This window comes from Prionailurus bengalensis, chromosome B2 (assembly GCF_016509475.1).
Source record: "Prionailurus bengalensis isolate Pbe53 chromosome B2, Fcat_Pben_1.1_paternal_pri, whole genome shotgun sequence".
NCBI lineage: Eukaryota > Metazoa > Chordata > Mammalia > Carnivora > Felidae > Prionailurus > Prionailurus bengalensis.
The window spans coordinates 146,261,908-146,277,690 of record NC_057349.1 but is presented as its reverse complement, the minus strand read 5'-3'; the positions used below and the strand labels follow the sequence as shown (position 1 = coordinate 146,277,690).

Sequence of the window (15,783 nt, the reverse complement as noted above, 5' to 3'; positions counted from 1 at the left end):
CATATAACAAATTCACATTTTAATAGAAATGACTGAAACCGAGATAGAGATAGTCATGTTCTTCATCCTCCTAAAAAACTTATGACAAAATTTAATAACAGGGACACCTTCAGGATTTCTATCGCCAAACAACTTATAGTAATTCTAAATTCAGTACTTGAATACCAAAAGACTGCTCGAGATTTAGAAATGCTTGATAATTATATGAAAACATTTGAAGACATACAGGAAAGAGCACAAACAATTCTCTCAGTTTTTCCATAAAGGAAGGAAAAGATTAATTTTGATGAATCTAAGTATTTGCTTTGATGAATTCTTTATTTTGGTCATTTAATTTTTTTAATGTGAATTTATTTGTACCAATCACACACAATTCCTACCTTCACCTTCAGACACTATTGTGGGACTTTTTAGTTAAATGGGTCAATTGCTTCACTTGGATGATATTTGGCAAAAACCTTTTATGTTCCTCAGTCTGATGTGATACGCATGCACAACTCTGTCTTTAGCCCGAGAAACCCTTTTAGCTGATAAATATCACCCAAAGCAAAGTCCTTGATAACACAAAATAATTAAATAGCAGAAGCTGTTTAGAGATCAGCATTTCGTTTTTCAAATTAAATGTAAAAGCCTTCTCCAGTTAAGAGATTGGCAAGTTTTTACAAATAACATCAGTGAGCCTTTTAGAAAGAAACACAGCCACATTACAATGGAGTCATTAGGCAATACATTTATTTTGAAGCCAATTAACCTTTTGTCAGAAAAATGTCGGTGCCGTAATGGTTTCGGCGTGGAGGTCAGCCTCTAACCGGGCACGTATGACAGCCACCGCCACTGACACGTGCTGCAGACAGGGAGAGAGTGCGGCAATGAGAACCAACCTTCTTTTGTATTCTGCTCTGCATTTCCAGGGAGCAGACAATCTTGACCTATCCATTTAGGTAATTAAAGCTTCCATTTGGAAGTGTCCTGCAGGAAGGTGAAATTTGGAGGAGATAAATGGCTGTTGCTCTCCGTATTCAGCCACCAGTTCCATCATTTGATGGACTGCCTGAAACAGGCCGGGCTGCCAGGTTCTCATAAAAATAGAGATGAATTGGGCAGCGGACGATTCTCTAAGGCAAAGCAACTCTGTCATTTTCTGTTTTGCAGGCTATAATTTAATTGTTAGTCAAGGTGGACAGCTGACACAAGGGGGGCCTTCTCTAAGAGCTTACCCACCACCTTCCATTCTCTGAGAAATCACCCCAGCTTATTTGGTTAGCCAACTTCGTTCGGTGTTGGGAGATGTCGCTCCAGCGGTACACGGCTGGTTCCCCCAGCTGTGCCCTGACTTACCTTCCACGCGATTTTGTTTCCTTTCGAATCATGCTCAAGGGCAATTGGGAAATCTCCTCGTTCATAAAATTTTCGAAATGCTGTGGGCTTCGTTGGTCTTTCTTTAAATGCTCCTGCAACTGGCGGGCCTCTCACCTTCAAAGGAAAGGAAAAAAATAGGAATCAGGTTTTAAAAAATACTGAAAAATGCACAGCGAAAAAGGCTTTACTTCAGTTTTAGTTCATATGAAATATTCTGGAAGATAAAGACCTAAATGTCTAACGATGGAAAACAGCAGCTTCACTAATACAAAAACTTACAGAGGAGAATTATTTTATAATCATTAAGAATTTACTTTATTTTGAGTTTCTTTAGAAAGCATTCCTAGAAAAAGTCACTTAAAAACTATTACATTATAAGGGGGAAAAAGCCTAAACTTTTGTTTAAGAAAAAAAAATTTAATGGAGGCATCTAAGTTCCACTTGGAATGTTAAAACTTTTAAGATTTCTAATAATTGCTAATTCTAATCTCTAAATTAAAATGTAAATACATAAAGAAAAATACATATGTATAAATATACAAAAATACAAAATACAAAATACAAAATACAAAAATAGTTTATGGAACTATAAACTATACTTTATGGAATACTGAATCATTTTAAAATATGTCCTTTAAATCTTTCTATATACATAAAATGGTAAAATATGTTCTCATGTTAACAACAAACTATGAAAATGTTATATGAAATTAAATTATAATAAGTAAGAAAATTATAACAAAAACTGGTCGTAGATATATATCTATACCTATATCTATATCTATATATCTATATCTATATATATATGTGTAGATTAGCATACATTTGATATTATGAATTTGTGAGGAAGTAACATTAGATTACATGTGAATCTTTCATCCCCAAAACTGAGATTTTTCTCAAAGAAGAAACATTTCATATTGAGTTATTCACATTGAGAATATTTTTTAAATCTGTATTATTTACTTATGAACTAATTCATTAGGTTACAAAATGAAAGCAATTAGTGAACTATTTAGAAAATTACAGACCACTGATAATCTTTCTCTGAAAGTTTATGTTTAGTTTATTAGTTTTTAATCTATTTATTTATTTTGAGAGAGATATAGCGTGACCAGAGGAGGGGCAGAGAAAGAGGGAGAGAGAGAATCCCAAGTAGGCTCTGCACTCTCAGTGCAGACTCTGACAGGGGGCTAAATCCCACGACCATGAGATCATGACCTAACCGAGACCAAGAGTCAGATGCTTAAGCGACTAACCCACCACCGGTGTCCCTATTTATTAATTTAATAAAAACATGATTAATTTGTTAATTCTTACTATGAACAAAATGCAAATAATTTATGTAATATAACTTACTTGATATAATGTTAATTTTTAATATTCATGTAAAAAAATTTAATTTTAACCAAGAAATATATAAAAATATATCTAATATAGTAAATATACTAAATAATGACAAATACATTTTTTAATGCACATAGAAACACTAATGCTAGAAACTGAATAGGATATTAAAATATTAACATGATTAAATGCTGAAATGGGGTTGAAGAGTGAGGTAACACAAAGGCATTTATTACAGTTTATTAGAGTTTAGAATTTTCTTCACTACCTAGCACATTATTCCCAGCATACAATTACATAAGTAACTATGGGGAAGCAAGATTGCCTTTCACTAATAAAAGATATAAAATTTGTTCTGGTATTAGAATTATTGGCCACCATTTTCAGACAAATGTACCTAATTGTTAGGTAACCATATGTATATGATGACAGCTTTGTGCAGAGCTCTGAGCTGGATGTTACATATACATTCTACGCTACATTACTATAACAGAAACTGTAGGGATGCCGTTCCTGGACTTTAGCAATTCATGGAGTGGTCAATTTTGAATCACGTTTTTTTTTTGGAAATTGACAAAGAATTGACAACTTTTAATTTTGCCCACAAGTTACATACCACACACACACACACACACACACACACACACACACAAATTACCATCTGTCATCATGTCACCATTTTAACACCTCTTAAAAAGTGGTATACATAATCCAAAGAAAGAAAACTTAGCCAAATTAAACCAGCATCATGCATATTTATAGAAAGTTATAGTGCAATAGTGCACATGTGTGTTCATGTGTGTGTGCATTGTATTATTGCACAGTACTGATTGCTAGTCAACAATACCTCATTTTTTGTGTTTTTTTAAATTAAAATTTAAATATATAAAGAAAAATACATATGTAAAAATATACAAATATATATATTTGAATATTCAACCATGTATATGTATATGTATATGTAAATGTGTATGTATATGTATATGTATATGTATATATATATGAATATTCAGCCATAATGAAAGAAGGAAATCTTGCCATTTGTGACAACATGGGTTAAACCTTGAGGGCATTATGCTAAGTGAATAAGTCAGACAAAAAGACTATTATTGTGTGATCTCACTTACATGTGGCATCTAAAAGAACTGAACTCATAGAAATACAGAATAGATTGGGGCGTCTGGGTGGCTCAGTCGGTTGAGCATCTGACTTCAGCTCAGGTCATGATTTCACGACCTGTGGGTTCCAGCCCCGCGTCGGGCTCTGTGCTCGGAGCCTGGAGCCTGTTTCAGATTCTGTGTCTCCCTCTCTCTCTGCCCGTCCCCTGCTCATGCTCTGTCTCTCTTTGTCTCAAAAATAAATAAAAACATTAAAAAATTAAAAAAAAAAGAAATAGAGAATAGATTGGTGGTTGCCAGGGTGTAGAGGGTAAGGGTGACATCTATTGATTGTCTTTTTTCATTTGCTTTTTGATCTTCTTGATTCTCAGTGTGATGATTTATTTTCTATTGAAACCTGCCCTTTGGTGTATTGTGAGACTCCGGACCTTCAACCTTCTGATTTAGCTGGTGTTTTCCAACATATCTCTGGCACAGAGGTGGGGAAGGGTACTACCTAATCACTGTCAGGTTGGGGTAGAAATCCTGGTACCCACCTGGCCTCCACTCACTCCGGAGAGGGACTTTCTCATTGACATGGGGTGAAGGTGGGGGCTTCGGGACCACTAGGGAGTACCTGACATCAGTATCACTATCAGTACCTGATAGGGAGGGGTAGGAGTGCCCCATTACTGCTCCCCGTTCGGGGCCATAGAAGGGGTGGCCTCATTACTACTGGGCAGTGATGAGATTCCTGTCCCACTAGGAGGCATTCTCTGACAGCCCCAGCAGAAAGGGGTGCCATCTTATTACTGCTGGTTAGGGTGAAAGTCCAAGTTGCCCCCACTTGGTCTCCACGGACACCATGGGTGTTGAAGGCCTCTTTACTGTTCCAGTAGAGATGAAAGGCTCAGTTCCTCATTTAAAACATTCAGCTGCAACGGATAGTTAGATCTTTTGTCTGCTCATCATCTGCTAACCACCTTTTCCAATTTTTCTAGATGTTATTATTTATGCTGTGGAAAGCAAGACTCCCATTTGCTCAGTTCACCTAAATTTTGCTAGAGATTATCTTTCTCTCCTTCCTTTTTATCTTAAAATTGATTTCTCTTTTTCCTTTTGCCTCTTATTCTAAATATACTCCATTGTTTCTGATTCTGAATTCAAAATTCTAATCATCCAAACTTTTAAAAGAACCGACATATTTCTCTCTAAGAAGCCTAGAAGGCTTTACAAACGGTTATAAACAAGTTCTATTTGTCTTTCTTCACATCAATTTTCATGGACTCCCTACAGAAATGATCCCATGCCTATAATTCCATGGAGACTCTTTACTTAGTTTGCTATTATGTAATAACTCAACAGTGAGAAAGTTCTTTCTTGAATATTATTATCCTCTGTTTTTATATTTGTACCACTTACTTATTTTAAAACATTATATTTTTTGGATTCTGGTATAGATCCATTCCAAATTAACTCTTGGAATCTCAAAAGTTGTAATTCTAAAACTGACTAGAATATTTTCAGTTAAACCTGTTAGCACAACATGGGCATTACCTAATTTTATGCAGATGCCCTGTCACTGTCCCTAGATAATATTTTTTCTGTTCCAAATACATATATACCTACTTAAACCTAACAGAAGGATATAATATTTTTAATGCTCTATACATAATCCATTCCAACATTCTAAGTAATTCTAAAACCCTAAACACGAAAAATCAAGTAAGTAATAATCTCAGGAAAGGTAATAAAGATATTGCTACTGGAAATCACACAGATGAATGTAGATGGACTAAATAAATTTAAAAATAAGCAAAAAATCTACTAAGAATCCTTGTGTACATCCCACTTTATAGAAGAACTACTGTAAATTTTGTTTAATGTCTTAGGAATTTTACTCTGATTCATTACAAATAATATAGAATAAGGAACAATAAATCAAAGTACACTTGCGGGAAAATGCAATTAGGATTTGTCTGAATGGTGGGGGCTGTCCATAAACCAATTAGGAAGAATGGGTGTCACAGCAGAATGCTTTTAATAAAATCTAATGCACTTGAGAACCAAGTTTCTGAATGCACTTTGAAGTGGCTATAAATGACAGTGTACTTTAGATGCCTACACTCATTGAATGTGCTGGGATGGATTTAGGACTTAGATCCTAGGCTTTGTCATATGGTCACAGAAACTAATAATAATTAGTAGGAAAGAATTTTAAGCCACTCTAAAATTCTTCATGATATATATAGTTTGAAAGTTTCCTTTTCAATAGTTTATTTTTTAGCATAAATGGAAGCTGAGAAATCTATATTTTGTTATTCTAACTGGTCTGATTAGCCAGCTTACTAACATTGAGACAATATGATACAAAGACGTTAATTTCCTATTCTCATCAGCTTTAACCTGAAACTTGGCCACTGTAGTTAGGCAAGAGTTATACTATCTCTGAGCTACTCAGGCACTTGCATATTAACCCCACGACTGGCAAATCTGTTGCCATTAGCCTAGATTTCTGAGTAAGTAGCACTATAATTCAGTGTCTGCCCCACATGCCAGACATAATTATTCTAACCCATCAGAAATTTGTCACTACCTAAGGTTACCAAATGACCGAGGAAATGTTTGCAAAAGTATTACAATGATCAAATCTGATTGTAGTACTCGATGGGATACCTCATCATTAACAAAGGTGAGCTTGTATTATTGAGTAAAGATTTCATGAGAAACTTTAATAATATATCAATATAACAATATAACAAAACATTATGATAGTGATGTTTTTGTTAGTAACAGCTGTAAAAGATAACAAGTGCCTTATATAGTAAAATACATATATTTCAACAAATGTTCAACGTAGACAGACATACTGTGGAGTCCTTCACAATCAGGCCCTACGGGTAATAGTGAATGGCAGGGAAGACATCCAAGTGATGTGGGCAACCTAATTTAGGAAGCTCATTCTACTGAGGTCTAACAGGATGGCCTGGAGTCAGGAGAATGTGTGGTCAAGATGTAGTCCAGGTATGAGGTGGAAAAGGCCTTAAATTAGGACGCCATCGATAACAAAAACAAAACACCCAAATATTATATTCATTGTTTTATAAGCATTTTTGGTTTCAGCTTTTGACAAAACCCACATGAAATGATATTACAGACAAGAAAATCTAAGCTTCAATAGCTTCAAGATCCTGGCAGAAATCACAGAGTTAGTAAGTATTAGGAAAGGGACCCCCACTGCTTTTGCTTCTACAGACCTTGTCCTCAGTCACAATACCAGAATGTTGGGTTTGGGCAAAAACCTAAAGGGGAGTTACCTAGGGCACATGACTCATTGAATGAGAAGATCCAGAGGGCAGAGAGGAGAGAGGCTTCTGACTACAAAGATGCAAATAATCAATTGTTTAAGTTACATAAAAAATAAATTACAGGATGGAGGGAAATCTTATTAAATCACTTAGAAGTCTGGGGCGCCTGGGTGGCGCAGTCGGTTAAGCGTCCAACTTCAGCCAGGTCACGATCTCGTGGTCCGTGAGTTTGAGCCCCGCGTCAGGCTCTGGGCTGATGGCTCAGAGCCTGGAGCCTGTTTCCGATTCTGTGTCTCCCTCTCTCTCTGCCCCTCCCCCGTTCATGCTCTGTCTCTCTCTGTCCCAAAAATAAATAAATGTTGAAAAAAAAAATTTTTTTTAAATCACTTAGAAGTCTACCACCTATTACTAATTTTGTGCTTTTGCTTCTAGAATGTATGTACAAATATCATAATTTTTCATTAAATTTTTTTTAATGTTTACTTGGTTTTGAGAGAGAGAGCGTGAGAGCAGGGGAGGGGAAGAGAGAGAGGGAGACACAGAATCCCAAGCAGGCTCCAGGCTTTGAGCTGTCAGCACAGAGCCTGACGAGGGGCTCGAACTCACAGACCGCGAGATCGTGACCTGAGCCTAAGTCAGATCTTAACCAACTGAGTGGCCCAGGCGCCACATAATTTTTCATTTTTATGTCCTTCCCATTTAGTGTACTTTTTTTCACCTAGTATAATATGTCTTGATGCTGCTATGGATAACAGAATTTTGTTTTTTTGTAGCTAAGCAATATTCCACCAACTGTTTGCAATTATATTTGAAATTTATATTCTTTCTGATGTTTTTTGCATTTGTAATCACATTATTACAAACATCTCAAGCATATCACATTTTCCCCATTTTATATTATGCCCTGAGAGTCGCTCATATGAGATAATAAAATAAACTTTTTATTTTATGATTCTTGATAAAAGTATTGTTGATTAAAGGAGAACAGGTCTTCTGTCTTAGTCTAGCTGGGCTGCTAGAACAAAATGCCATAGTATATAACTATTGGTTGCATTTACTGTAAATATCTCCTCACCACCTTTGTTTTCCATTTTTACTTATTAAGCATTTAAAAGTTTAAATTTTTTTTTCGGTAGAAAAGTTTCTTGGTCTTGGGGCGCCTGGGTGGCGCAGTCGGTTAAGCGTCCGACTTCAGCCAGGTCACGATCTCGCGGTCCGTGAGTTCGAGCCCCGCGTCAGGCTCTGGGCTGATGGCTCGGAGCCTGGAGCCTGTTTCCGATGCTGTGTCTCCCTCTCTCTCTGCCCCTCCCCCGTTCATGCTCTGTTTCTCTCTGTCCCAAAAATAAATAAAAAACGTTGAAAAAAAATTAAAAAAAAAAAAAGTTTCTTGGTCTTTTCTTTAATTGTTCTTTTTGTCTCCAGCTTTGAGCTCCTTCATATCATTCCTCTGTCAGGACACTGTGAATGTTGTGCACAATGAATATCGACTAATTAAATCATATCCTTACTCTACTTAAAATCCACAAGTGATCTCCCATTGACATGCTGCATATACATTCGAAATGAATGACTGATGATGTGTCTGGTCCCTCCTCCATAGACTCCTCCAGTTATCCCCAAATTATGGGGGATTTCTCCATTCTCAAATATGGCCTGCTCTCTTCAGTCTTCATGATTTTCCTGTTCCACTAACATGTTATTGTCTCTTAGCCCTTCATTCCTTTTTTGCTCCCCCTTCTTTTTCTCCTGAATAACCATGAATCACCTCATGACTCAACACAAACCTCACTAACTCTAAGACACCATTCTTGACAAAGCATATTCCTACCTGTGAGTGGGATCAAGTTCTCCCTCACATCAGACCTGAAATGCTGGAGGGATAAACTGACTGTGACCCTAGATCACTAGCACAATCTGTATGGAGATTATCAGGGAGATCAGGCTATTGATAAAGATTGCGTGTAGTCAAGTGGTGGGTTAAATCTATTGGAAATTGGTAAATTTTCCCAAAGGGAAAGTAAGTATACAGTGAGAAAAAGGCTGAGAACCTGAAACATTTCCTGGAGACATGATAATAATAATAATAATAATAATAATAATAATAATAATAATGGAGAATAGGAAGAATACAATGGTAGCAAGAAAATGGGGAAGGGTTTTTATCACAGAAATCCGTGAATGAGAGGAACACATTTTTTAGTGACACAAGTGGGTCCATTATGAAGAGGTTTGAAAGTTCTCTGAAAATTAAAAAGCTATACTGGCATGACAGGATAGAAACCAGACTGTATATAGTACATTGGGGGATAAGTGAACAATATGAAAGTAAAACCAGATGTAGACTTTGAGGGAGACCTCCTGCCCCATGAATTGTCAAAATGCGTGTTTCTAGTGAAGTATAATTGTTAAAGAAGGGCAAAGTTAATAGTGATTGGAAATGGAGAAAGAAAAAAAATATTAATGGGCTATAATACTGGAAGTCGTAAACTAATCACTTGCAGAACTGGAATAGATTTTAGAATAAAATATATGTTTATAACTAATGTACTTACTCTAAGATGGCTAGAGAAACTTGTGATGTACAGGTTTTTCAGTGTTAGAAGCTCATAAATCTGAATTCAAGGACCTATGGTCACATACACTAAAATATTTCTTAGAAATAGAGTGAAGAAACTGTCTCTAAAAAAGCTCCTACCCCTGTCATTAATTCACTGAAAAATGTACTGAATACATAATATTGCCAAGTCACTAGGCTTGGTATTATTGGGGACAAAGAGGTAAGTCAAATATATTATCCTCAAGATATATATCATTTAGGACAAGAGATGAGAATACCTTCCAGACTTTTCTATAGAAATAAGAATGTGATATGCCACAGAAATGCCAAAGAAAGATATATAGAATTCTGTGCACTCCGATGATAAAACATTTCAGTTTTGAGACATTGTTTCTTTTCATTAAAAATGTTATTTAGTCTTACAATGTGCCTATACTTTTCAGTGGAACCAGGCAGAAATATATTTTAATTTCCTATAAACCTGGATTCTGTATAGTTTCAATTAGAAAAAAATTATCAGAAAAATATGGTTGCTATATCATAGACTTGTATATTTATAACCTTTGCAGTTATTAAGGATTAAATCAAAATTAATCACCTGTATTTTATATAAAGTTCTTAGATTTAAGTAATCATCAATATTACCACAATTTTGCAACCAAAAATTCACTACTGATAAGACCAATGCATATTTTCTTTTTATGTAAAACTTCTCACATTAAAATCCACATTTTCTATTTTCAAATTCACTTATATAAATTAGAAAATTTTGCTTAAGATCTGAGGCTGTGTGACATAATGAAATATATTAATCTAAAATGCTTATAGAGACTAGTTTCAATATGATTAGCATAAATAAAAGCTAAAATTAGTATTGTGAATATGATAAGTTATAATTAAATTAGCATTGTCATATGATGATTATCCAAAAGGGGAAAAAAACAAAAACAACTTATAATGTAGTTTTTCAGATAGGTAGGATGAGAGGGATACAGTGTTAGTGAAGACAGTAACATGGAATAAGGTGACAAATCTTTCAATTAAAACAATCTAGAAGACTTCGGCACTCGATTTAACTCTTCTCGACAATTAGTTATGCCCTGCTTTGTTCGCAGAAGGATCATGAAGACAGACACAATACAGAAGAAAGCTTAAGTGTGGAACAGATGACCTACCATACATCACAGGAAAGTGACTGAACCATTTGGAGCCTCAGCTCTCTCAGGGGTCAAATTACAAAATGACACTGACCTCTAAGATCCTTTCTACACCTTTATAACCTAACGTGTGTATTTGTTAATTCAGCAAATATTGAGGACAAACAATATCATCAGAAAATTCACCCCACTGTAGAGTAAGCGGAATCTTAAAAGGCACATAAACTCCCTGTTGAGATCCACAGGGGCTATGGAAATACATCCCTGTTTACATTTCGGGGATTATTTTTCTTAGCTCTATCACCTTTATAATGACCTCAGTTTCATAGATTCTAGACTTCTTCCAGGCTAGGATCCAGTAACTTGATTTAAAAATGCTTCTGCAACAACTTTAGGAAATAAGGAAGTCCCAAAGATTGCTGAGAATATTATGGTTATGTCATTTTAAATTTATAACTAAACTGGAACACACTTGGCACTAAGACATTATTTCAAAATGTTGTCTCTGTGGTCTGAAGTAGTTCTGAAAGCAATACTGGGCTACACAATTTCTCTTAAATTGTTTTGTTTAAAGTAATAGGCATCAGTGGTTCTTTAAATTCTCTGTTGTGGGGGAGAAAGCAGATTGATAGCCTTTCCTAACAAGATGAGATGCAATAATCAAATGATGAGAAAGATACAAAATCTTGACAGTTGAAGGCTAAAAAAGTTTACTCCAAAGCTGTGCTCGCGGTCTTGCAGTTAAATATGGGTAAAGGCCACATATTTAAGTGCTCGAGTGGGATTCTTGCCATCAACTTGTCTCCAGAGAGTCATCAGAGATTTCAATTTAGACTATGCTGTTTAGCATCTGTCTTGTAGAACTGATAAAATGCCTGAATCACGGAGACAGCTTGGCTAATACACTGTCACACCTAACACGAAGGCCAAAGAAATAAGTGAGCTAAATGTGAAAGGAGAATATAAATGGGTAAGAGTTTAAAATATATTCTATTCCTCCTACGTCTCTAATGTTGAAAGCATGGTCAGTAGTTTATATCTAAACATATATCTTCTGTGTCTTGCAAAAGAGATCTTTCTTACTGAATAATTGGGAGTAAAAATGTTATTTTTGTATATATGAAGAAACCGTGACCATTCACATCTTACATATCATGAATATTTTAATGGAAAATTTGATAATCCTTGTGTCTAATGATCCAAACTGATATTCTCCAGAAAAAAAAAAAGAACTTGTTATTTGATAGAAAAAATATTTTTGGAAATGTCTACAATAAAAGATATTTATGTTGGTAAGTATAAATCAGTCCACTGGCCCCTCTAAAATAAAGTACTTTGAAAGTTCATACAATTTACAGCAGAGATATAACATACACTGATTATAAATGATAAACTCTACTGGTGAGATAAAGGAAGAAAGACGTGCAAAAACATGTATGTTATCACATATACAAAGCACGCGTATTCCAACTTAATTGGAAGATAACAAATAAAGACAAGATTAGGGTCTGATCAGTCTGTTTTCTTTGTTGTTTTTTTTTTTTTTTTTTGTCATCATGGTTCATTCAACCAGGAAAGAAATGTTAAGAATATAAAAGGAGACAGGGCGCCTGGGTGGCTGTCGGTTGGGCGACCGACTCTTGGTCTCAACTCAGGTCATGATCTCACTGTTCTTGGGTTCGAGCCCCATGTCAGGTTCTGTGCTGACAGTGCAGAGCCTGCTTGGGATTTTCTCTCTGTTTCTCTGCCCCTCCTCCACTATCTCTCAATCTATCTCTCAAAATAAATAAACTTAAAAAAAAAAAAAAAGGATGTGAAAAGAGAAGAGGAGCAAAGGCGTAGTTAAGTCTTCTATCCTAAGAAAAGTCAGTAATGCTTCATCACTACTCAGATGGAAAATGTTTTTCTTTTACTTTTATTTGCCTCGTAGTTTCATTTTTTAATAAATAAAGTGCATTTTTCCTGAGCCACGATCTTCATCTGTGAATGCTAGCTGAAGTTAAGTCAGTAAAGTATTCGCATGCAAAATTAGCGTGCTCAAATATATAATCTTTTTACATAAAAATGACAACCAATTAGAAGATATAATCTTAGGGACTTCAGTTATAATATCAAAAGATTAAATACATGGAAACAATTTATAGGAGATGTGTAAGATCTATATGAAGACACTTTTTTTTTTCCTTAGAGAGAGAGAGAGCACACAAGCAGGGCAGAGGAGCAGGCAGGAGGGAGACAGAAAGAGACGGAGAGAGAGAGAGAGAGAGAGAGAGAGAGAGAGAGAGAGAGAGAAAGAGAGGATCCTAAGCAGGCTCCATGCTCAGCACAGAGCCCAATGTGGGGTTCGATCCCACAACCCTGGCTGGGATCATGACCTGAGACAAAATTAAAAGTCAGATGTTCAACTGACTGAGCCACCCAGGTGCCCCTATATGAAGACACTTTTAAAATGTGACTAAAAGATACAAAGAAGACTTGCAAAATTAGAAAACAATTTTCTGTGATAGAAAGATTACAAATCATTGCACATCATGAAAGGGTCAATTTTACTAAGTCAATTTATAAACTTAACACAGTCCCAATAAAAAGACAGCCAGTTTCTCTTATTATAAATAGGCAAGATGACTCCAAAGTTTATATGTTATAATCAACCAACAAGATTATGTAGGAAATCTTTGAAAAAGAATCCGTGTGTGCAGTTACAAGAATAGAATATAATCTGGCAACAGATCTAAGTAATTATGTACGTTCACTATATCACTAAGTAGACCTCAAATCAATGGGGGAAGAAGCACGGACTACTCATTAGTTGCTATTGGAGCAACTAGGTATACACACAGAAAAAAATATTGAATCAATTCTTCACACTTTACAACAGATTTCCAAATGGATGAAATGTTTAAATGAAAAATAACAACAACAACCAAAAACTGTCCTAAAAACAGGATCCATATAATGGCCTATAAAGCCTTACACATCCTGCCCTCCCCTCCCATTTCTTCTCTGGTTCCCTCTTCTAGGACTCTCATAGTTGACGCTGCTCCAATACACTGGCTTCTCTGCTGCTCTCTGAACATACCAGTTATATTCCTAACTTTGGGAATTTGCTCTGGTTTTTCCCTCTGCCTGGAGTGTTCTCCCTTTATATGTTCATTTGCTGAATCCCCTTACCTCTTTTAAGTGCCTGCCCAAATCTCGTCAAGGAGACTTACCATGACCATCACATTTCATATTAACACTCTTACCGCCTTGGGGCCCCCAGCCTCCTTACCAAGCTCTGCTTTTTCTTTTTTCCCTAGTGTTCATCCCCTTCTAACATACTATGATATGCATTTGTAACATTTATTGTTTATCGCCTTCCTACTCAACCTAGATTATAAACTCTATAATAGATTATTGTTTGTTTTGTTCTTTATTAGGTTAATAGTGCCTGGCACAGAGTAGGGGTTCAATAAACATTTGTTGAATTAAGGTGTTCATTAATCTGGTAATAGAGTAGAGGAGACATTGCTGATGGATGGGGAAAGACTGTACTGTTCAGTAATGGTGCCGAGACAACAGCATTCATGGAGAACGTGAAACTGGAGCTCCAACTCACACTGTACACAAATTCAATTCCATGTGATGTAAGGACAAATATTAAAGGCAAAACTATGCAAACTGTAATGAAAATACGGAAAATATTTCTTTTATGATTTGGGGATGGGGGAGATTTCTTAAGAAAGATAAGTAAAAGCACAAACTACGAAAAATTACAGCCCCTTCACAATGTCCACCTCAAGTATCCGGTTCAGAGGTGACCCACTCTTCTCTTCCTAGCCCAATCCCTGTGAAGCCCTAACCCTAAAACCCTTCACTGTAACACTGGCCCACCTCCTTTTCCTTTATTCCCTCTTTCTGTACTTCATGGTCAATAAGGATGACGACCTGTCCCTGGGACTCCCCTCAATTCCCTTAACACTCTCATTTTTTGGTACTTTGCAAAAACTTAATGCTGCCTAAATAAGCTCTCCACTAACTCTGTGCTAACACCTATGCTCCTAAAAGATGGTATTTTATTACACTTCCCTATTCTTTTCCCCCACGCACATACACAGCTATTTCACATCGTTTATTCTCTCTTCGAACCTCCAGCAACTCTTCTCATCCTCATTCACAGCTGATCATCTTTCTCCCCTTCACTGAAAAACAGAAATGTCATAGAGAACTTCCATATGCTCCTACCACCACATCTATGCTCTTAACCTGTAAAACACACCCTGCTTTCCATGCTCGCTCATGACTCATCTTCTTTCCAAGCTTGCCATTACTGCCCTTGCTTCAAATTGCATATTACACCCTGCACTCCTTCATCTTCCTTCTAGAGCAGAGTACTGGATGGTAAAATTTAAATCGGAAGGATGCTACTAACTTAAATAATTTAAGTAGAGGTAAAAAGCACCGGGGGGGGGGGGGGGCTAGTCTGAAGGAAAGGGAAGACAAATACAACTGACATTCATTAATTCCTTAAATACATATTTATGGAGCATCTGTTGTTCTAGATTCCAGGCACTAACTGCCTGGACAGGTAAGATCTCTGCTCTCCTGGAGATTATTATGGAAGGATCAAGCAATGCAAATGTGTGTTTAAAGTAAGAATAAGAGTAGATATTAGAAGACATTGGTCTGACATATTTGAAAATTTACACGTAAGGTAGGGAAGAAAAGAGGGACAGGTCAAAGGTGATGGTAAGATCTTAAACCTGGGACATGACCTACAGAAATAGGGACGTTAACATAAGCACAAAACAAACGAGAGTCAGAGCAGGAGAAAAAGAGAAAATGTTTTCAGTTTGGTTTTCTTTCCTTGCAAGTAAACATACACAATCAAAGTATCTATAGAATAATGATTGTTTCCGCTATAAATCTCACATTCACTATACAACATATCTTAAAGCGTGTGAAATTGTAAGGATCAT

At 36.1% G+C, this 15,783-nt stretch overlaps 1 protein-coding gene across 1 annotated transcript in view; it reads right to left on the bottom strand.

Annotated features, from left to right (window-relative positions):
- The window catches only part of PACRG (parkin coregulated), a 510,981-nt gene that overhangs the window by 435,231 nt on the left and 59,967 nt on the right, over positions 1–15,783 (bottom strand). Inside the window, exon 2 of the mRNA XM_043592716.1 lies at positions 1,339–1,473. Within this exon, the coding sequence (XP_043448651.1) occupies positions 1,339–1,473 (135 nt within the window). The remainder of the gene's footprint in view (positions 1–1,338; positions 1,474–15,783) is intronic.